The sequence below is a fragment of the Octopus bimaculoides genome, chromosome 3 (genome assembly GCF_046866305.1).
Source record: "Octopus bimaculoides isolate indiv1 chromosome 3, ASM4686630v1, whole genome shotgun sequence".
In the NCBI taxonomy this organism is placed as follows: Eukaryota; Metazoa; Mollusca; class Cephalopoda; order Octopoda; family Octopodidae; genus Octopus; species Octopus bimaculoides.
In genome coordinates, this window is record NC_142930.1 from 147,695,844 (window position 1) to 147,719,843 (window position 24,000).

A 24,000-nucleotide genomic window follows, 5' to 3' on the forward strand; every position below is an offset into this window, starting at 1 on the left:
GGTATCAATATATAGGTTTCTTTTGATTGTGTTGTTGCTTTTTAGAATCCTCCTTCATGTTTCCCTTGACCTAGCGGATCAGTAATCATAAGCATCTCAGGTATGACTGTCTTTATTTTTTATCTTTTACTTGTTCCAGTCATTGGACTGCAACCATGCTGGGACATCACTTTGAAGGGTTTAGTCAAATATATTGACCCCTGTACTTGGAGTTATGATCTAGATGTGGCCAGGCCCTTAGAATGTTAGAAGTAGAGGCCTGAAACATTTATATAGTGTATCAATAATGTAGGTAGGAGCAGAGGGCCATGAAGGATGTGTGTGGTCCAACTCAAGTGATGCGTTTATGGAGGCAGCAAGTAGACAAGAGGAACTGAGAGTCATGCAGAAATAACAATAATGAAATGATAAGGAATTTATTGTATACAGTGCTCAGGTGCTCCACAACTAATCAGAAAAAATAACCAAAATTGCATGAATAGTACATAGAATATGCACAGGAATAAAAAAAAAAAAAAAAACAAACGAACAAACAAAAAAGGTTCAGGATTGTAAAGGGTTGTATATAACCTTGCACACATATACATATGTATGGTGATTATTACGAGTCTTTGAAATGTTAATTCAATGTATGACGTTCAATGTATATTTCAGTAAATGCCTACTATTTGTGTTGAACTGACACGGTAGTCGTTCCTTCTAAGTTAAATCACTGTCATTGTCATCATCATCATCTTCATCATCATAATTTAATGTCCACTATTCTGCATGGATCAGACTGATTTTCTCCAGCTGGATGCCTGGATGCCTTTCCAGTTGCCAACATTCACCTGTTTCCAAGTAAGGTATTATGTGTGTGTGTGTGTGTGTGTGTGTGTGTGTGTGTGCCTCCTTGTTTTGACCAATGTGTGATGGTTCTGAATGAGTGTAAGCTGTCACATAAACCAGTGCCATTCACTTCCAATATTCTGTGAAAGCATGTCTGGCCTTGGGGAAACATTACCTTGCTTGGGAAACAAATGAGGGTTGGTGACATGAAGAGCATCCAATCAGAGACAATCTATCTCAACAAACACCTCTTGCAAACATGAAAGAGTGGGCATTAAAACAATGATAATGATGATGATGTTGATATGTGTGTATGTGTGTGTGTGTGTGTGTGTGTGTGTGTGTGTGTAGGGATCATTTCACTTTGCGATTAGCATGGTTCAGAAAATATGCAACAACAACAAGAATATAAAAAAACAAACAAAAAAGACCAAAGAGATAAGCACAACAAGCAAAGAGAAATATTGTGCTGAAACAAATCAAAACAAATTAAAATTAGATAAGAATGAGAGAATGAAGAGAAAATTCTGAAAGAAATATGAGTTTTGTTAATAATATTAATAATAATAATAATAATAATAATAATAATAATAATAATAATAATAATAATAATAATAATGATAATAATGAAGAATTATTAAAAGTGGTGACAAAACTGTTTCAATGTTTAATAAAAGGAAAACATGATTTTAAATAAAGTTGTATGAATAAGAATTGATAAATAAACTTTTAGCATTTTGGATGGATAGATCAGATGTGTGTGTGTGTGTGTGTGTGTGTGTGTGTGTGTGCGCGTGTGTGTGTGTGTGTTTGTGTGTGTGTGTGTGTGTGTGTGTTTGTGTGTGTGTGTGTGTGTGTGTGTGTGTGTGTGTGTGTGTGTGTGTGTGTGTGAGTTTTTTTTCCATTTTAGCCTGGAGTTGCCAGACAATAGAATAAGAAAAATGTAAGGTGATGATTTGTTTGTAATACAAATGTACATGAGAATCAAGGATATTTGATATAAACATATATAAACATGGAAAGAATTAAGAGAAAAACTATGGAAATCTAAAAGAATTAAGTTCGATAAATGCCCAAATGAACTCCAAACAAACTAGAGATAATTATTCTGCCAGATATACTGGGTAGTTCTCCCCATCTCTCACTCTCCCTCCCTAACTCTTTTTTTCTCTCTTCTTCCCTCACTTTCTCCTCTGTTTCTCTCTGTCTCTATCTTTCACTCTGTGGCTCTTGAAGTAAACCCCATCGTTTATATTTCATTCTGTCATTAGACGGTAGATCAAAGACGCAGAGACATCCTACATCCATGTCTGCAAAATCTCATAGACTTTTCTTTGCAGAACCAGTGTAATGGATCTTAAGGCGGAGAGCTGGTAGAAACGTTAGCACGCCCAGCGAAATGCTTAGCGGTACTTCGTCTGCCGTTACGTTCGGAGTTCAAATTCTGCCGAGGTCGACTTTGCCTTTCATCCTTTCAGGGTCGATAAATTAAGTACCAGCTACGCACTGGGGTCGATATAATCGACTTAATCCCTTTGTCTGTCTTTGTTTGTCCCCTCTATGTTTAGCCCCTTGTGGGCAATAAAGAAATAAGAACCAGTGTAATGGATCTTGCTGTGCCTTTTCCTCTCCCTCTTTTGCTTTGTTCTATTCTACTTTTTAACTTTTATGCAATTTCTTATTATAGCTCAGCACCACCATCAGTGGGCTGTTTCTGTTTTCTCCCATGCAGTCACAATCAGTTCATCCATCACATCAAGAAACTGCTTGATCACATCCCTATCTCGGTTACTCTCATCATAATCTACAACTCTTCAGTTTGCTGCCAACCATTACCCTAGTGTCTTTATACGAATCACATACCTCAGCAAAGCTATAATTTCAGCTGAATAGACTTAACACTAGAGCTACAAATTCAGCTGAATAGACTTAACACTAGGCCTGTTTGTGCATTGCAGGACCCCCTGGCTGGAGATGTGCTGTTGATAATAAATTTACAATATATTTCATAAATGACATAACTAGTAGTTCTTCAGCCTATTGACATGTCAGTGATATGGTGTGTAGGTTTCAGCGGGGAACAAGAAAAAACAAGATTGCTCTACTTCTTGGTAAACTCTGCATTTTGTTCTCAGTTTTATGCCTTGTATTTTCCCCATTTGATCATTTGAGGTTTTCTAATGCAACCAGAACAAAAAAGGTGTAGCAAGCCATCTCTACATCTAGGCTGTTGTCACCAGTGATTGTGTTGCCCAAAGATTAATTAATTCTTTTGCATTCAAATAATTCATATCAGATCCAAGAATTGTACCACTTGTATGGTAAAACTGACCAGATCCAGCCTCTCACACCTTTTCTAGAGTATCATTCTAAGGAGGAACAATCACATCGTTGAAATGTCAAAGCTACCAGATAATGCATAATTCAAAACAATACGAATAAGCAAGCATTACATTTGACTGGGTAGTCTGAATGTTAAAAGGATAAACTAATTATCGAATCAGGATGATTGGCATTTCATGTTTCAGTCCCACAGGTTTAAATTGTTACTTGCCTTCAGTCTTTACTCTGCTAATCCATAGGCTGATGGCTGTTGACACACATTTAAAATGATGCATAATTTTCTGAGTATCTTCGCAGAAATTGATCATCAGTGTTGAGTTATCAGCAATGAGATGTCAGCAGAAATATCCATGTTAGGTGAGCTTGCAGAAACATTAGCACGCCAGGCGAAATGCTTAGCGGTATTTCATCTGCTGTGACGTTCTGAGTTCAAATTCCGCCGAGGTCGACTTTGCCTTTCATCCTTTCGGGGTCGATAAATTAAGTACCAGTTGCGCACTGGGGTCGATGTAATCGACTTAATCCCTTTGTCTGTCCTTGTTTGTCCCCTCTATGTTTAGCCCCTTGTGGGCAATAACGAAATAGGTATTTCATCTGCTGTTACGTTCCGAGTTCAAATTTTGCCGAGGTCGACTTTGCCTTTTCATCTTTTCGGGGTCGATAAATTAAGTACTAGTTACGCACTGGGGTCGATGTAATCGACTTAAACCCTTTGTCTGTCCTTGTTTGTCCCCTCTATGTTTAGCCCCTTGTGGGCAATAAAGAAACAAGAAATATCCATATTATGACATTTCCTAGCAGATGTTAATCTTTGGCATTTAAACCAGCCATATCTAGCCCAAATATCCTACCTGTTTTATGTTCAGACCAGCCAGTTCTGACCCCTCACATCTACTCTACATTGTTATTCTAGAAATCTCAAGGCTGCAAGAAGATGCATGATTAATTGAAAACAGTGTGAATAAATAAGCATTACATTTGACAGAGTAATCTGAATGCTAAAGGGTTAATTCTAGATAGGTTCAACAGCCTCGTGCAAGTTTATACTCCACTTATCATGCTTCCATGCATGGAATCTAGAAATATTGATTTCAAATTTTGGCACAAGGCCAGCAAGTTTCAGGAGGAATGAGTCATTTACATCAACCTCAGTGCTCAACTGCTATTTATTTTATTGACCTTAAAAAGATGAAAGGCAAAGTTGACCTCAGCAGAATTTGAACTCAGAATGTAAAAAAACAGACAAAATGCCATTAAGCATTCTACCTGGTATGCTAGTGGAACCCAGAAATATTGCAAACAAAATTGAAGCTAGTATACATCCTTGCTTCATTCTTTGAGATATTAGAAAGGAGGCTGAAATATTGCTCATAAGAAAGATCTTGGCTGTGATACTTTCAAGGAACTGCCTGGTTATTTTCATGTATTTCTTCGAGCATTAATATCTTTTAAGCAATCCTTCTCTCTCTTTTCTTATTTTCTTTGTCCTTTCCATTTTCTTCTTTCATTATTAATGTTTAGTCCAAAGGGTACAATATCTTTTCTTTTCTCCTATCATTGAAATTTCCTTCTAGCATTCTTATATACCATACACTTTTATTCTCCAGTATTCTGCTATGGCAATGTCTATGTTGCAAGCTGTGGTTTATGCCTTCATTCAAGAAATGCTGATAGCAAAGCTTTGTTAGCATGGCTGAATCTTTGACCATATTCCTTTTATATCCCTAGTTTTATCTTCTTTTTTCCTCTGCAGTTCCTCTTATGATTTTTTTGTAGTCTTTTTCTTTGCATATTTGCAGACATGGCTTGGTGGTTTAAGTAGTTCACTTCACAGCCTTGTGGCTTCACATTCAGTCTAACTATGCAACACCTTGGGCAAGTGATTTCTCTCATAAACCCAAATCAAGGAAAGCCTTACGAATTCATTTGTAAGGCTTCAGTCATGTGTGTGTGAGTGTGTGAGTGGGTGAGTGAGTGTGTATGTGTGTGTGTATGTGTATGTGTATGTGTGTGCATGTGTATGTTTCTTATTTTTTTATTGGCCACAAGGGACTAAACATAGGGGAGACAAACAAGGACATATAGTAGAAGACATTTGCCCAAGTTGCCATGCAGTGGGACTGAACCTGGGACCATGTAGTTGGGAAACAAGCTTCTTATCACACAGCCACACCATTTATTTATTTTTTTGTTTTGAAGTCTAGTACTTGTTCTGTTAGTTTCTTTTGCTGAACCGCTAAGTAATAGAGACTTATACAGAGCAACATCAGTTGCAAAGTGGTGGTGGGAGGCAAACACAAACACACACACACCTATACAGACACACACACATATATACACACATGCACACACACACACACACACACATACACATACACTGGGTTCTTTTAGTTTCTATCTACCAAATCCACTCATGAGATTTTGGCTGGTCTGGGGCTATAGCAGGAGACACTTGCCCAAGGTGTCACACAGTGGAACTGAACCCTGAACCATGAAGTTTGGAAAGCAAGCTTCTTACCATACAGCCATGATAATTTTTTTTTTCTTTCTTTGTACAGTAATGGCTTAAGATTGTATCCCTGTAGGCCTAAAGGAACTTTGATATGCTGAGCTAAGTGCAATCACTATTGGTGCATTGATGTCATATCCTGTCAGCAGGTGATGTAAGGCGCTTCCAGATTCTCAGCTGGCTCTCTGATATTTTATATTGATTCAACCATCTGAACTTTAGTTCTTGTCATCACTACCAAAACCACCACCAACACCACCACCACTATCACCACTACCACCACTACCACCATCACCATCACCACCACTTCTTTGACTGAGCTACTTCAGTGTTGGACAAAATGCCTTGTGTTATTTAATCATGGCTCTTTATGTATGGCATTGAAATCTCACTGAGAGTTTGCCTTTTTGCCAAAATGTGAAACCATTATCATTATTATTATCATTATTATTATTATTACATTCTGAGTTCAAATTTTGCCGAGGTCGACTTTGCCTTTCATCTTTTCGGAGTTGATAAATTAAGTACCAGTTGCATACTGGGGTCAATCACTTAGACAAAATGTACGTGATAACACTTCCAGTCAGTTGAGATCAGAAGCTATGAGAGCCACGTTATTATTATCATTATTATTATTATTATTGAATGACAGAGCAGTGTATGCTATCAGAGTGGCACTGGGGTAAAATATATGAAGCTCAGTATACCCATCATAACTACCTGTCTGATAAGGGTACACCAGGCACATGCATCACAACAATACATGTGTGACATGCTAATCTCATATCACGATAAACATTTCATCTGCCGCCATGTTCTGAGTTCAAATTCTGCTGAGGTCAACTTTGCCTTTCATCCTTTTGGGGGTCGATTAGATAAGTACCAGTTATGCACTGGGGTTGATATAATCGACTTAATCTGTGTCTGTCCTTGTTTGTCCCCTCTGTGTGTAGCCCCTTGTGGGCAATAAAGAAATAAGAAACGTGATATGGGATTCAAACAAGTGAAGAAAGTCACCAAGAGTGGTTGTGTGGTAAGTAGCTTGCTTACCAACCACATGGCCATGGGTTCTGTCCCACTGCATGGCACCTTGGGCAAGTGTCTTCTACTCTAGCGTCGGGCCAACCAAAGCCTTGTGAGGGGATTTGGTAGTCAGAAACTGGAAGAAGCCCGTCGTATATGTATATATATATGTGAGTGTGTGTGTGTGTGTGTGTGTGTGTGTGTGCGTGTGTGTGTGTATGTGTCCGTGTTTGCCCCCCCCCCCCCAGCCAACATCGCTTGACAACCAATGCTGGTGTTGTGTTTACGTCCCCGTAACTTAGCGGTTTGGCGAAAGAAACCGATAGAATAAGTGCTAGGCTTACAAGGAATAAGTCCTGGGGTCGATTTGCTCGACTAAAGGCGGTGCTCCAGCATGGCCGCAGTCAAGTGGCTGAAACAAGTAAAAAGAAAAAAAAGAAAAAAAGATAAGGTGATAGGCATGACAGTAGAAACCAGCTCAAGGTGGCTGTGATGTGCAAGAGATAGCAGTTGGAACCCTTCCACAAGCAAAGGCTTATTCAGTCCTTACTAACCCACTCAAGCAAAGTGTACAATTAATTGGTGAAATGTATGTGACTCTTGTGACTCTGAGATACCTGCTGATGGTATGGAAGGGTTCCTAGCATTGTGATGGATTCAGAAGAAGAGCTTTCTATGCCTCTGAGTTTCTCCTGCAGTTTATGCATGGAGTGCTTCCCAATCACATGATTCCCGGTTCAGTCCCACTCCGTGGCTCTATAAGCAAGTGCCTTCTATTATGGCCTTGGACTGACCAAAGCCTTGTAAGTGAATTTGATTGATGGAAACTGAAAGAAGCCTGTTGTATATATCTATGAGGTGTGTCTTTGTTTGTCCCCCCCCACCACTGCTTGACAACCGGTGTCGGTGTGTTTACATCCCCATAACTTAGCGGTTCTGCAAAAGAGACCAAACAAATAAGCACCAGCCTTAACAAAGGAATAAGTACTGTGGTTGATTTACTCAACTAAAGATTATTGAAGGCAGTGCCCCAGCATGGCCATGATCTAATGATTGAAACAAGTAAACAATAGACATTAAAGATAGCATATTTTTTTTCCTGCATACGAATTGAATTTTTCAGACCAAAATTTACAACCAAAAAACACAGACATACAGATGCTGGTGTGGCTGTATAATAAGAAGCTTGCTTCCCAACCACATGGTTCTGGGTTCAGTCCCACTGCATGGCACCTTCAGAAAGTATCTTCTATAGCCTCAGGCCAATCAAAGCTTTGTGAGTAGATATGATAGATAGAAACTGAAAGAAGGCTGCCCTATATATTTATTTGTATATGTTTGTGTGTGTGTCTATATGTCCATGTTTGTCCCCCCTCTCACAGATTTTGGTGTTTATGTCCTCATAAATCAGTAGTTCGGCAAAAGAGACTGATAGAATAAGTACTAGGCTTATGAAGAATAAGTCCTGGAGTCAATTTCGTCGACTAAAAAACACTTTAAGGCAGTGCTACAGCGTGGCCGCAGTCACATGACTGAAACAAGTAAAAGAATAAAAGAACTATATATGCACCCACCCAGACATCTTTAGACAATGGAAAATTCCAGAAGAAATGCAACAGGATTTAGGAAGATAGTGGTAATGTTTGAAAGCTTACCCTAAATATTCTCCTATAAACTACATCAATTTCTATGCCAGAAAATGCAACAATCAACTAACCTTGTATTTCAAATTTCTGGCCTTGTGCCTGTGTTAGAAACAAATTTTTATGGTTATTATCTGTTTGTTTGTAGTTTTTATATTTATTTATTATTTATTCATTTATTTATCGATTTTTTTTTTCGTTTTTTTTTTGTGAACTAAAGACATTTGTTCATTCTTTTGGCTGCTTAGTTTTCAGACTGCTGACTACTTTGGAAATCTCTTCCACTATTGTTTCAAGGAGAATTCTGTAGTATAGTTTGTCTTAGTGCCATTAACTTTGTAGATTCATCTTTGTTGCTTTGCCAAGGGAATTAGCTGGTTGTAAATATTTTATCAACTAAGAAGCCATCGATTTAGTACTGTCGATTATGTCAGCCTCTCGAAGACTGCAGCCATTTTATTTGTCCATTTAACTCTACTTATATTCCCCTGCCGATGCAGCTGTTAAATTTTAATCTTTGAATTTTAAATTATCTGTAAGCTGCCTTCTGGCATGTCTGGATGAAAGCTTTAGGAAGGATGTTGTTAAAAAAAAAAAAAGAAATGGAAAAAAAAAAAAGAAAAAAAAAAAGAAAAAGGAAAAGAAAAATCTCACGGATACCAATGACAACAGCAAGAACAACCAGAATAACGACAGTTAAAAGGATATTAAACTGGGGAAAGAAGAAGAAGAACAACAGCATCAATATGAATAGAAAAGACATTAAATTGGTAAATAATAGCAATAAAATAACATCAACTGCAAAATATCTCCTCTTTATTTATTTTTTTTTTTCATCAACATGGTACATTAACTTTTATTATCATTTTGAAAAAAATTTTACAACTTTTAAATTTTCTGCTATCAAAGAATCAGAGAGAGAGAGAGAGAGAGAGAGAGAGAGAGAGAGACAGAGAGAGAGAGAGCAAAAACAAGAAGCTCTCTAGGAATAAATATGTAAAATGGAAGCGAAATAAAGTTAAAAAAAAAGTAAAACAAAACAGCAAAATAAAATAGAAAAGAAGAACTAAACAATTATATGGAACTTAAACAACATCAATTTAAACCAGAACAAAAAAGAATATTTGGTGCCTAAAAGAGGAGTGGTTGTTATGCTAAATATTTTGAAGTCAGCTACATCAGAAAAAACACAGAGGGGAAAAAAATCTTTATTGCATTCAATCCATCTCAATATATATGTATGTGTGTGTGTGTGTGTGTGTGCGTGTGCGTGCATGCATGTATGTGTATGTGTGTATATATGTATATATGTATATATATATATATATATATATATATATATATATATATATATATATATATATATATATACACATACGTATATGCAATATATATATATATCTGTAAATAATATGTGACAATTATTCGGTAGCCATGATAAAACTCCGAGTTTCAGATGTCGGGGTCGAAACCCATGCCGCCATCTCTTCAGTTATCTGGCCATCGCAAAAATGCTCAGATAACTGAAGAGATGGTGGCATGGGTTTCCACCCCGACGTCCGAAACTCAGAGTTTTATCATGGCTACCGAATAATTGTCACATATTATTTACAGATAACATCCACCTTCCATGCTGGAATGGGTGGACGGTTTGACAGGAACTGGCCAGGCAGAAACTGCACCAGATTTCTGTGTCTGATTTGTCATGGTTTTTACAGCTGGATGCCCTTCCTAGCACCAACCATCTCACAGAGGAGACTGAGTGCTTTTTATGTGGCACCAGCACAGGTGAGGTCAGTTTTGATATGATTTTACAACTGGATGCTCTTCCAAACACCAACCACCTTACAGTGTGGACTGAATGTTGTGCAAGACAAGGAATCTTTGAGAGGAAAGGGAGTGTACATAGTTACCAAGCCAGAGAGAGAGAGAGAGAGTTAGCAAGAAAGAGGACAGAAACTAATGTGTTGCTATATATATATATGCTGGTATGGTCATGTGATGTGTATGGACAAGGACAACTGTGTAAAGATGTGCTGATCTCTAACTGTGGAGGGAACCTGTGGAAGAGGTAGACTCAAGAATACATTTGATAAAGTGGTGAAGCTTGATCTTTGAATGTTGGTTCTCACAAAGGTGATGACTAGTGACCGAGCTGAGTGAAATTGAATCATGGCTGATGCCGGTGTCACATAACTGGCACTGGTTCTGGTGGCACATAAAAGAACCCGTGCTGGTGGCTTGTAAAAAACACCCATTATTACACTCTTGGAGTGGTTAATGTTAGGAAGAGCATGCAGATGTAGAAACCATGCAAAATTAGACTGGAACCTGGTGCAGCTCTCTGGCTTACCAGTTCCAGTTAAGCTGTGTAACCCATGCTAGCATGGAAAGCAGACATTCAATGATGATGATGATGATGATGATATATGTATGTATGTTGTATGTATGTAGGTATTTATACATGTATGTATGTCTGTATACATGGTTGCATGTGTGTATGTATCATCATCATCATCGTTTAACGTCTGCTTTCCATGGGTTGGACGATTTGACTGAAGACTGGTGAAACCGGATGGCAACACCAGGCTCCAATCTAATTTGGCAGAGTTTCTACAGCTGGATGCCCTTCCTAACGCCAACCACTCCGAGAGTGTAGTGGGTACTTTTATGTGTCACCTGCACGAGGGCCAGTCAGGCGGTACTGGCAACGGCCACGCTCAAAATGGTGTCTTTTATGTGCCACCTGCACAAGAGCCAGTCCAGCAGCACTTGCAGCGATCTCGCTCGAAAAATCCTATGAAGGCCAGTCAGGCGGTACTGGCAACGGCCACGCTCAAAATGGTGCATCCCATGTGCCACCCGCACAAGAGCCAGTGCAGGGGCACTGGCAACGATCTCACTTGGCTTGCCTGGTCTTCTCATGCACAGCACATTTCCAAAGGTCTCGGTCAGTAGTCATCGCCTCGGAGAGGCCCAATGTTCGAAGGTCTTGCCTCACCACCTCAGCCCAGGTCTTCCTGGGCCTACCTCTTCCACGGGTTCCCTCAACTGTTAGGGTGTGGCACTTTTTCATGCAGCTATCCTCATCCATTCTCACCACATGTCCATACCAGCGCAATCGTCTCTCTTGCATACCACAACTGATGCTTCTTATGTTCAGCTTTTCTCTCAAGATACTTACACTCTGATGGGTATGCACACTGACATTACACATCCAGCGGAGCATACTGGCTTCATTCCTTGCGAGCTTACGCATGTCCTCAGCAGTCACAGTATGTATATATTTATACATGTATGTATGTCTGTATACATGGTTGCATGTATGCATGTGTGTTGATGTTTGCTTATCTTGACATAACATGATAGCTGTAAACAAGCGCCATTGTTATACAAGTGGTGTCATTTATTTCCAATCTTTCATGGAAGCATGTCTGTCTGATCATGGGAGATATTACGCTGCATGGAAACAGGTGAGGTTTGGCAGCAGGATAGACATCCAACCATAGAAAATCTGTACCACTTTAAACTCTGTCTGACCCAAGCTAGCACAGAAAAGTGGACGTTAAAATGACAATGAGGTTGATTTTAAAATATTTGCCAGAAGTGTAGCCAGCTCACTTATACGTATCTTTACTTCATTGGACACTAAAAACTCTGCTTGCGAAGACCTGTTGAGGCAAGTAAATCTGAAATCTGAAATTGAAATTGAACCGAATCCAACGACTGGCACCCATGTCAACCTCTCCTTCATTGGACACTAAATTCTACTTGTGAAGACCTGTTGGGACAAGTGAAATCGAAATCGTAATTGAACCATATTTGATGACTGGCACCTGCACCAGTGGAGCACTAACAGCACTGTCCGAGCATCTTCATTGCTAGAGCAGGTATCTGACTTTCGTGCTAGTGGACTGTAAATAGCACCATTTGAGCGTAATTGTTACCAGCGTCGCCTTCTAGCACTTGTGCTTGTGGTACATTAGAAAATCATTCGAGCAAGGTTGTTGCCAGTGCTGCTGGACTGGCTCTCGTGCAGGTGGCACGTAAAAAACACCATTTTGAGCGTGGCCATTGCCAGTACCGCGTGACTGGCCCTCGTGCCGGTGGCACGTAAAAGCACCCACTACACTCTCGGAGTGGTTGGCGTTAGGAAGGGCATCCAGCTGTAGAAACTCTGCCAAATTAGATTGGAGCCTGGTGTTGCCATCCGGTTTCACCAGTCTTCAGTCAAATCGTCCAACCCATGCTAGCATGGAAAGCGGACATTAAACGATGATGATGATGATGATGATATGTATGCATAGTGTATGCTTGTGTGAAATATATGTAAACATACGATATCTGTGTCTGGTAATGAAGAAAAAAAATTATAATCAAATTGAAACTTTTATTTTGTAGCTATGGGGCACAACACTCTCCTCAGTAGAATAAGAAATAAGAAGAAAGTTAAAAGTAAATCTCTCCCTCTCTCTGTCTCTCATGCACACGAAATACTCTGTCTTTTGAATAAAGTGTCTAAGATTTGAAAATGATTGAAGAATTTAAATCAAGCAAAAAGGAAAAAGAAAAAAAGATTCAAGAAAAAAACCCCTCTAACTTTTGAATGCTGAAGACATTTAGAATACTTTACATACAAAAGGAAACTGTCATATGGTAGATCAATGTGTAAGAAATAACAACTAAATCTCTCTCTCTCTCTCTCTCTCTCACTCTCTCTCAAGCATCTTAAAAAAGAAACCCCACTACCGTAGTGTGAAGTATCAAAATAGAAAGAATGCGAAAAAGAGTCAGACTTGATGGTCATGAATGGAATATTTTTGAGCATATGTCCTGTTGATTAGGATTGATCCAGGACAAATAGCAAACATATTTCTTTTATTTCATTTATTTCTTTTACTTGTTTCAGTCATTCGACTGTGGCCATGCTGGGGCACCACCTTTAGTCGAACAAATCGACACCAGGATTTATTCTTTGTAAGCCTAGAACTTATTCAATCGGTCTCTTTCAACAAACCACTAAGCTACAGGGATGTAAACAAACCAGCATCGGTTTCCAAGCGATGTTGGGGGGGGGGGAGACAAACACAGACACACAAACACACACATACATATATATATATATATATATATATATATATATATATATATATATATATATATATATATATATATATACATGACGGGCTTCTTTCAGTTTCCATCTACCAAATCCTCTCACAAGGCTTTGGTTGTCCCGAGGCTATAGTAGAAGACACTTGCCCAAGATGCCATGCAGTGGGACTGAACCTGGAACCATGTGGTTAGTAAGCAAGCTACTTACCACACAGCCACTCTTGCACCTAGAGAATTATATGTGTGTATGTACGTATGTGTGAGGGGATAGATATATATATGTGTATGTCCCCCTCACATGTGGTGACAGTGACTGTTGACTATTTTGGTGTGCATGTGTAGCCATCTGTGTATGTGCAGCCATCTGTGTATGTGCATCTGGACACACATATGTACTCATCTATCTATGCTTTTGTATCCATATATATTTACGTATGATTATGTATACATGCATAGGCATGTATATTGGAGTTTTTATAATTAGTTATATGGTTTTATATACTGTTTGTAGGCTTTTTTATGTACCTTATATTTTTATATTTTCATTTTTATTTTTTTATTTTTACTTTATTCTTATTTTATATTTGTATTGAATTTTGTAAATCTCTGAAGAGGCCTGGCAAATCATGCATGTACCCCCATTACATCATTTTCATTTACTAATTATTCCGGCGTACAGGAGCTATAGAGATGGAATGGGGCATGCCAATGCTAGGCCGAAACAGCTGTAAGTTTCTGTCCCTTCTCCAATTGCTAAATGTCCTTTATATTTGAAATCTTAATTGTTAATATGACATGGTTTGTCATAAGTGTCTGTATATTGTGTTTTTTGTCAATTTAGTTATAAAATAAACAGATTAATCAACGGAATACACTGTCTGCAAGTTGATGGATACTGCATATTCTCTTCCATTCTCTCATTGCTATATATATATATATATATATATATATATATTACATTATATATGTATTATATTATACTAGATTATATTATATTATATCATATTATATTATATTATATATTATATTATATTATATTACATTATATTACATTATATATTATAGGTGCAGTGTGGTTGTGTGGCAAGAAGCTTGCTTCCTGACCACATAGTTCTGGGTTCAGTTCCACTGCATGGCACCTTGAGCTGGTGTCTTCTACTATAGCTTCGGGCCACCCAAAGCCTTGTGAGTGGATTTGATAGATGCAGACTGAAAGAAGCCTGTCGTATATATATATGTGTGTGTGTGTGTGTTTGTATCCTTGTCCCCCACCATCTCTTGACAACCGATGTTGGTGTGTTTACATCCCGGTTACTAAGCGGTTTGGTAAAATAGACTGATAGAATAAGTACTAAGCTTACAAAGAATAAGTCCTGGGGTTGATTTGTTCGGCTAAAAGCAGTGGTCCAGTATGGCTGCATTCAAATGACTGAAACAAGTAAAACTATAAAAGAATATGATATATCATATATATACATATATATATATTCTGTTACAGGTACAAAGATAATTTCAACTCCCTCCGGAATTTGAAGACTGAAATAGAACATTGTCAGCATCTGCTAGAGAAAGAAAAGGTTCAACTAATGAAAGCCTTTGAAGAATGGTGGGCTGAGCAAGTAAATCTGGTCATGGTGAGTATGACATTGGGTGGTTGTGATTGGAGAAAGATTGAGTGTGGCAGTTTTATCACAATATGAGTAATACTGCATGACAAGAATGTGAAAATTTATTTGTAATTAATTAACAATATATTTTGATGCTGGTGTTTAGATCCAGGTCAGCTCTGATTCATCAGTCATCATCATCATCTTCATCATTGTTTAATATCTGTTTTCCATGCTAGCATGGGTTGAACGGTTCGACCAGGGTCTGAGAAGCCAGGAGGCCACACCAGGCTCCAGTCTGATCTGGCAGAGTTTCTACAGCTGGATGCCCTTCCTAACGCCAACCACTCATAGAGTGTAGTGGGTGCTTTTATGTGCCACTGGCACAGGGGCCAGAGGAGGCTGGCAACGGCGACAATCGGTTGGTGCTTTTTATGTGCCACTATGCCAATGCATTGACGGCATCTGTTGGAATTGTCAATTGCTACTGTGGGTAGCATCAATTACTATAATTATTTGCTGTTGTGTTACTATCGTAATCACATCTGTTGATTTTGTTTGTTACTGTTGGCAATTACATGTCGCTATTTTATTACTGATGTATTGCATCTGTTGATAAGGCCTGTTGCTTATTGTGGATTGTATTTGATGTTCTGTTTCATTATGGATGATATGTGTTGATATTTCCACTTGCTATTGTAGATTTCATCTGTTACCATTCACTGCATATAGTATCACATCTGTTGATAATATTTATTACTATTATAGATAACATCTGTTTGCTACAATGATTTGTTATTCTGTTACTGTCATAATAATAATATGTGTAATACTGTCTGTTACTATTGTCTATAACATCTGTTGCGATTTTATTATTGTAATAAGACATTTACTGGTAATTCCTGTTGCTATTATAGATAGCATCTGTTGATTTGCTTTTCTGTTGCATTCATAATGATATATGTGAAACTGTCTCTGTTACCGCTGTCTATAATATCTATAACTATTTTTGTTACTACACGTAAGCTCGCAAGGAATGAAGCCAGTATGCTCCGTTGGATGTGTAATGTCAATGTGAATACCCGTCAGAGTGTAAGTATCTTGAGAGAAAAGCTGAACATTAGAAGCATCAGTTGTGGTGTGCAAGAGAGACGATTGCGCTGGTATGGACATGTGGTGAGAATGGATGAGGATAGCTGCATGAAAAAGTGCCACACCCTAACAGTTGAGGGAACCCGTGGAAGAGGTAGGCCCAGGAAGACCTGGGCTGAGGTGGTGAGGCAAGACCTTCGTACATTGGGCCTCACCGAGGCGATGACTACTGACCAAGACCTTTGGAAATGTGCTGTGCGTGAGAAGACCCGGCAAGCCAAGTAAGATCGTTGCCAGTGCCCCTGGACTGGCTTGTGCGGGTGGCACATAAAAGACACCATTTCGAGCGTGGCCGTTGCCAGTACTGCCTGACTGGCCTCCATAGGATTTTCGAGCGAGATCGTTGCCAGTGCCCCTGGACTGGCTTGTGCGGGTGGCACATAAAAGACACCATTTCGAGCGTGGCCATTGCCAGTATCGCCTGACTGGCCTTCGTGCAGGGGACACGTAAAAGCACCTACTACACTCTCTGAGTGGTTGGCGTTAGGAAGGGCATCCAGCTCTAGAAACTCTGCCAAATTTAGATTGGAGCCTGGTGTTGCCATCCGGTTTCACCAGTCCTCAGTCAAGTCGTCCAACCCATGCTAGCATGGAAAGCGGACGTTAAACGATGATGATGATGAATAAGACCTCTGTTGGTAATTCTTGTTGCTATTATAGATAATATCTGTTGCAATAAGGTTGCTATTTGTTTATTGTAGTGATGATACATGTCAACAATGCCTATTATTACTATTTATAGATTCTGTTGCTAATTTGCTACTGTAGCATGAACATCTTTTGACAGCATTTATTCGCTTCAGTGATTCAATATTTTACTACTATATATCCACGACATGCATTGATATTGTGAATTGCTTTTGCAGATAGCATCTCATACTACTCTGTTGCAGCAGTGACAATATGCATGATATATGTTGGCATTACAGTAAACTACTTCTTTATTGTTCCTACTACAAGCACACCTTGTTCACCTGTTTATGTTGCGACAGATCTTTGCCTTGATTTGAGTCTTGCCTGTAGCACAACCCACTTCTTCACAAATAACAGGAATTTTTGACAAAGCTTCTGTTTCTACTTCCTATGTGACTATTTCACCAGTTACAATTCCAACAAGTCTATCTCACCCACATTCCTGCCCATCTAACCAACATTCCTCTTCATTATACATTTCCAAGACATAAAACCCATCGCTTTAGCATCCACCACACTTGTTTCATTATTCTATGCATGTGATTTCTCTCTTATCCAGTTCCTATAATTTGTCTGCACCTTAACCGGTCCCCCCCCCATCCCCCCCATTTCTCTTCACATGCTTCAATGCAGTCTCATTCCAAAGCTCTTGTTCCTCCATTCCACAAGTTCTGTTTCCTTTTGCAGATAGGAACTTGTTTCACTAATTGCATTTCATGTTGAAATTACATTAGAGTATTATTTGGTTATATGTGTCAAAGGGGATTTTAGAAACACCATTTAGACAAGTGTTTGTGTACTTGCATGTGTGAGTGTATGTGTGTGTGTGTGTGTATTTACATGTGTATATACACACACACACACACATATATATATATACATACATACATACATACATATATATATATATATATATATATATATATATATATATATATATATATATATATATATATATATATATATATATGTACACATACATACATACATATATATACATATATGTATGTTTAAGATTCTTTCACACTATGTGAATGTCTGTATGTGTTTGTGTGTGTATGCATGCATGTGTGTATATGCGCACATGTGTGTGTGTGCTTTGTATGTACAAATGTTTTTAGTTTAGTATAGCTTTCTGAATCTATGCCATTCGAGTTTTTTGTATATATTATTATACACAAACAAATACACTCACAGACATTTTATATATATATATATATATATATATATATATATATATATATATATATAAATATATATATATGTATGTGTACTTATGTATGTACTTTCAGTTTCTGCCTACCAAATCCACTCATGAGACTTTGATTGGCCCGGTGCTATAGTAGAAGAGACACTTGCCCAAGCTGCCACGCAGGATCCTGTGCGGGTGGCATGTAAAAAACACCATTTTGAGTGTGGCCATTGCCAGTACCGCCTGACTGGGCATCGTGCCGGTGGCACGTAGAAGCACCCACTACACTCTCGGAGTGGTTGGCGTTAGGAAGGGGCATCCAGCAGTAGAAACTCTGCCAAATCAGATTGGAGCCTGGTGCAGCCTGCTGGCTTGCCAGTCCTCAGTCAAATCATCCAACCCATGCTAGCATGGAAAGCGGACGTTGATGATGATGATGATGATGATGATATAATCATAAATATAAACAAACTAAGATTTATTTTTTATAAGCATTGAAATGTGTATATAGATACAAATAAGATAATAATTTTATTTTCGAACACAGAGATGCCGTTAGAACAGCATAAATATTGGATAAATCCCCCTTACAAAGCAGAAAAATTTGCTAACAAATTTTTCCACTTTTACGGGTGATTTACCCAATAATTCTGCTGTTCTAACAGCGTCTCTGCATTCGAAAATAAATTATCATCTTATGTGTATGTATATGACGACGACGATATACATATATATGTCACTGGTAGTGCTCCAGCATGACCACAGTCATAGAGCTGAAGCATGTAAAAGAATAAAAGAATATATATATATATACTTACACTAGTGAGACAACAAACAAAAGAAGGTGGCATTCAACAACTCATTTGATAGGAGCTACTTGTATTATTTAATAACAGTTTTACTTCGCCACATGCAACTTAGAGTAATAAATCACTACTATAGTGTTTGTTTTCTGCTAAGCCATGATAACAACCTGCTCTACCATGTGTGGCAACAAATGCAATGAACTGTCATTGCTAAATACCGCAGCTTCCAGACATTCTGATGACAACTATCTACTAACATCTTGTCCAACCACATGGGCTAAGGACAGACAAAAGAACTGTGGTCAGTTCCAAACCAGTTACACCACAAGACTTGTGTCAATCAACAGAAGCCTGACATCTAGAAGCCATCTGGAATTTGTCTCATTCTCAATCTCCAGATGTCTGATTGATAGCATGTACCATGTTTTTCCTAATTATTTTATCAATAGATACCTTTTGCCTATCTCACCTGTGATCCAGTGGAGCATGTAGGATGTAACAGCTTGAGAAAGAGAAGGCTACACCATTACTTAATTGGTCTGCGTTCCAGCTGAGTGAACTTTAGCTGTGGGAAAGGAAGTGCTTTGCTTGAGGGCACAACACACCACTTGGCCCAAGAATTGACCTAATGACCTTAGGATCATGAGCCCAACACTGTAACCCCTTGGCCAGGTGCCTTTGCACACACACACACACACACACACACACACACACACACACACACACACACACACACACGTACATGTTTGCACACACACACATGTGCAAGTACACATGCACACACACACAATTATAATTTTACATTTTAATTTTGTTTCATGCCAACAGCTGCAGGAAGAGCAACTGCAGCAGCAACAAGAACAACTACAACAACAACAGCAAGAGCAACAGACTCAGTATTATCACAACTCGGTGTCTCCAGGGCAAGCAACTTCAAAATTGTCACAGTCGTCTTCACTTTTATCAATGCAATCCATAAACAGTAATGGTCCCCCAACTAAAGATCTTCCAAGAAGACTAAGTTCCACTGCCTTGAACACACATTCTGCTCCATATTCTACTGGACAACAACCTCTTACCGTTGCTAGAATGAGTTCTGCTCCTGTCAGTTACCAGAGGTAAAGTCAAATATTTGATTATTTAAAAAAAATATATATATTCGAGCGAGTTCGTTGCCAGTACCACTGGACTGGCTCCTGTGCAGGTGGCACGTAAAATACACCATTTTATTTCATGTTAAAAGTTGTATTTCAGTAATTTCAACCAATCACTGACGTCTATTAAGGTTAAAACAATTACTGCTGTGGAATGTAAACAACATGTTCTAGCGGTGTAATGGGACGTTTTCCCTTGAATAAAATTAGTGCCGTTGTTTGTCAACAACAACTATCGATGGTACTGTTATTTATGAAACCCTAAAGCTAAAACCAGTACAAACGCATGAACGATGTCATAGATAACAGTACTGCTGATAGTTGTTGACAAACAATGGCATTAATTTTATTCAAGGAAAAAGATCCCATTACACCACCACAACGTTTTGTTGACAATCCACAGCAGTAATTGTTTTCACCTCAATAGACGTCAGTGATTGGTTGAAATTACCGAAATACGGCAATTTTAACATGAAATAACTTTAAAAATATAAACTTTTCTCAACAATACTAAGAGTAAAGGATGTTTTATATGACACATTCTACCAGTGTCCCAAGTTTGAAAGTGTTTCGTTAGAAAACAAATGGTGTCTGCCAAATCAGAAAGATCCCTTATTTTTTTGCTGAACTGCTAAATTATGGAGATGTAAGCACATCAACACCATTTGTCAAGTGGGGTGGGGGTGGGGACAAACTCAAAGACAAAGACAAAATATACACACACACACATACATACAAACACACATGCACACATACAAATATGACAGGCTTCTTTCAGTTTCTGTCTACCAAATCCTCTCACAGGACTTTGATTGTTCTGAGGCTATTGTAGAAAACACTTGCCCAAGGTGCCTAGCAATGGGACTGAACCCAGAACTATATAGCTCAGAAACAAACTTCTTCCCACACAACTGTGCCTACGCCTGAACAATCAAACACATCCACTTTATATTTTACTCATTGGTATTGGAAAAATATTTCTGTGGATAAAAAAAAACCTTAACTTTGATGCGTTATGGCTGTATTTTAATGTTCAGATTTTTTTCCAGAACAATTTTAAAAATGAGAAACAAAAAAAAAAAAAAAAAATTAATATAATCCTGGTTTGATTGACTTTAAAGTTTACACACATTTTTTGTTTGTAAATTTGCATTTTCATTTCATAACAAATCTTTATAAAACTTCCAACTGTCAATTCTAATACCAATAAATTTAAGATAAATGACATTTAAATACCTGCAGCTATGCCAAGAGGCTCATTTGGGGTTTTATATTATAAAGTACAGGCTTCACCCTCATTATGAAAAGTGTTGCTTCCTGAAAAATCATGTTAAAATGTGAAATTTCATGACTTGAAACCTATTTTACCATACAATTTCATGTCAATGAATATGGAAGTCAAGGAGAAAATATGTTTTGTGTTCTGAAGTTCCTTGTTATGGCAAGATTCCAGGAATGTGATGCTTCCATAATACGGAGGATGCCTGCAGATGAAAGATAAGTCTCCTACTGAACTGAATATGTCTACCACAAGTAACAGCTGCAGACATAAAAGTTGTCTGAGACATATAGAAATAAATATAGTATTACAATACAGATGTTGTTGATGATATCCAAACACAAGGTCACCTAACTGATTAGCATGAAGTTGTTTACCAACATAATCCAGTCACTGGGGCCCACAGATATGAAATCTCATCTCTCTGCCTTTTCTATCACTACTACAGCGACTTCTACTGTTGCAGCTAACTGGTTTCATAACACCATGAATTTATAGTGGAGGGAACATCTAACTATATATATGCTCTAAAGTTGTTTGCTACCTTAAAAGGGTGAAGAGCAACTGTCATGATGCTAATTGCAAAAACGTTATTGTGTTACAAATGAATATGAATATTGTTTTAACGATATAAAAACATTTAATTTTATCCCAATGAAGAAGTTGGTTTCACCTAGTCTAGCATTTATTGTGATTGTGATTTAGTTTCTTTCTATGTAGATTGTAAGCAAACAGACAAAGCTGTCTACCTTGAAGTCAGGGCTATTTTCCACTTCCAAATTTTGGCCCTAAATACAAGTAATTGAACCTCTGGGTATTTCGACCCCTGTGTCTCTGCAATAAACAATCTCATGACTACTTATTTCTCATTTCTGTGTCTAGGTTAAAACATGGAAACATTCCATTGACTGGAGACGCACAAGTTGATTCTGATATTAAAGCCTTTGTTCAAGCTAGAAGAAATTTGTTACAAAGTAAGTAATTAACAGTCATTAAGCCTTTAACATTTAAACTGGCCATATCCAACCCAAATATTCTATTTGTTTTATGTTTGAGCAAGCCAGTTCTAATCTCTCGCACCTACCCTACAAATCAGAAAATAAACCCAAATACTAAGCGAACATGTAAATAAAGGTCCTATTCCATTATGTCAGCTATAGTCTAATGATGCTGACTGGTGAACCAGTGTTTTGCGGGTGATCAACCTAATGCCCATGGATACTACAGACTACACTGTAATCCTCCCAGGAATATGGACTGTGATTTGAAGAGACATGTGATTTGAAGAGACATGTGATTTGTGGAAATGCGCTTAGCAATGCATTAAATGTTTATAAATTCCATCCGAGGATTATTGTTATTATTACTAAATGTATATATGTGTGTGTGTGTTTGTGTCTGTATTTGTCTTCCCACCCCACCCCACCCCATCCCACTGCTTGACAACCGGGGTTGGTTAGTTTATGTCCCTGTAACTTAGCAGTCCAGCAAAAAAAAAAAAAGAAAAAGCCTGATAGAATAAGTACCAGACTGAAAAAAAAATACAGGGGTCGATTCATTTGACTAAAAATTCTTCAAGGTGGTGCTCCAGCATGGCTGCAGTCAAATGCCTGAAACGAATAAAAGGTAAAAATCATTGGAAGATTGATGATTGAACAGTTTCATAAGTTTCGCTCGTTTACCCTCACATTCCTATATTACTCCATCTTTTAATATTTAGTTTTTTTTCCCTATAAATTTCAGGTTTTCTTTCACCCTTAATCTTCAATACCCTATCTTTGCCTTTTACTTCTTAATTTCATTTTGAAGTGTACTCACACCTTAATCAACAATCCTTCACACAATTTCATTCATTTCCAATATCCTGGAGATTTGGCTTTCTGCTTTTATGGTTTTACAAGCTTCTTTTTATTCCCTTATTATTCACCAGTGTCCCCTTAAATTGGTTATCATTATCGCTTCTCCTTAAATCTTTATCTCATTCACATTTTCGTACAATATGCTTCAGCAACAGAGACTCATTATTATAATCACCTCTTATCATTCCCTCCTGTCCTTCATTTCCACCATTCAAGTAATTATATGATTAACTCTTTCGTTCAGATACAAAATATTTAACTTACTAATTGGCTAATATAAATAAGCCATTCGTTTACTTAATACTTCCTCAAGCTAAAATATAATTTTATTTAAATTTATTTCATTCATTAATTCTCTCATTCTGAAGAACTCCCTTTCCATTTTTTTAAATGTCTTTATCTTTTTCCATTCATTCACCTTTTTCTGTTGATTTTCACACCTGTTTCTGCCTCTCTGTCTCTCTGTCTCTCTGTCACACTCTAATCTTTCATCATCTGACACGCAATCACCTCCTCTAATGCTCCCTCCCCTCTCAAAATTCCTTGTCTTGCAAGTTGCTTGGTGACTCAGCCAGTGCTGGTGCACATAATAAAGCATCCAGTCCACACTGTAAAGTGGTTGGCATTTGGAAGGGCATCCAACTGTAAAAACCATGCCAAAACTGACCTCACATGTACTGGTGCCATACAAAAAGCCCTCATTCCACTCTACAGGGTGACTGGTGTTAGGAAGGGCATCCAGCCATAAAAAAAAACAAACCATGCCAAAACAGTCACAGTAGCTTGGGGTAGTCTTC

General features: G+C 38.1%; 1 protein-coding gene across 2 annotated transcripts in view; it reads left to right on the forward strand.

The window, feature by feature from the left end:
• LOC106880426 (kinesin-like protein KIF6) overlaps nt 1–24,000 on the forward strand; it is a 227,512-nt gene that overhangs the window by 195,340 nt on the left and 8,172 nt on the right. For both annotated transcript variants that reach the window (XM_089349786.1, XM_089349784.1), the window contains 3 exons: nt 14,960–15,095; nt 19,740–20,029; nt 22,227–22,318. In XM_089349786.1, the coding sequence (XP_089205912.1) occupies nt 14,960–15,095; nt 19,740–20,029; nt 22,227–22,318 (518 nt within the window). The remainder of the gene's footprint in view (nt 1–14,959; nt 15,096–19,739; nt 20,030–22,226; nt 22,319–24,000) is intronic.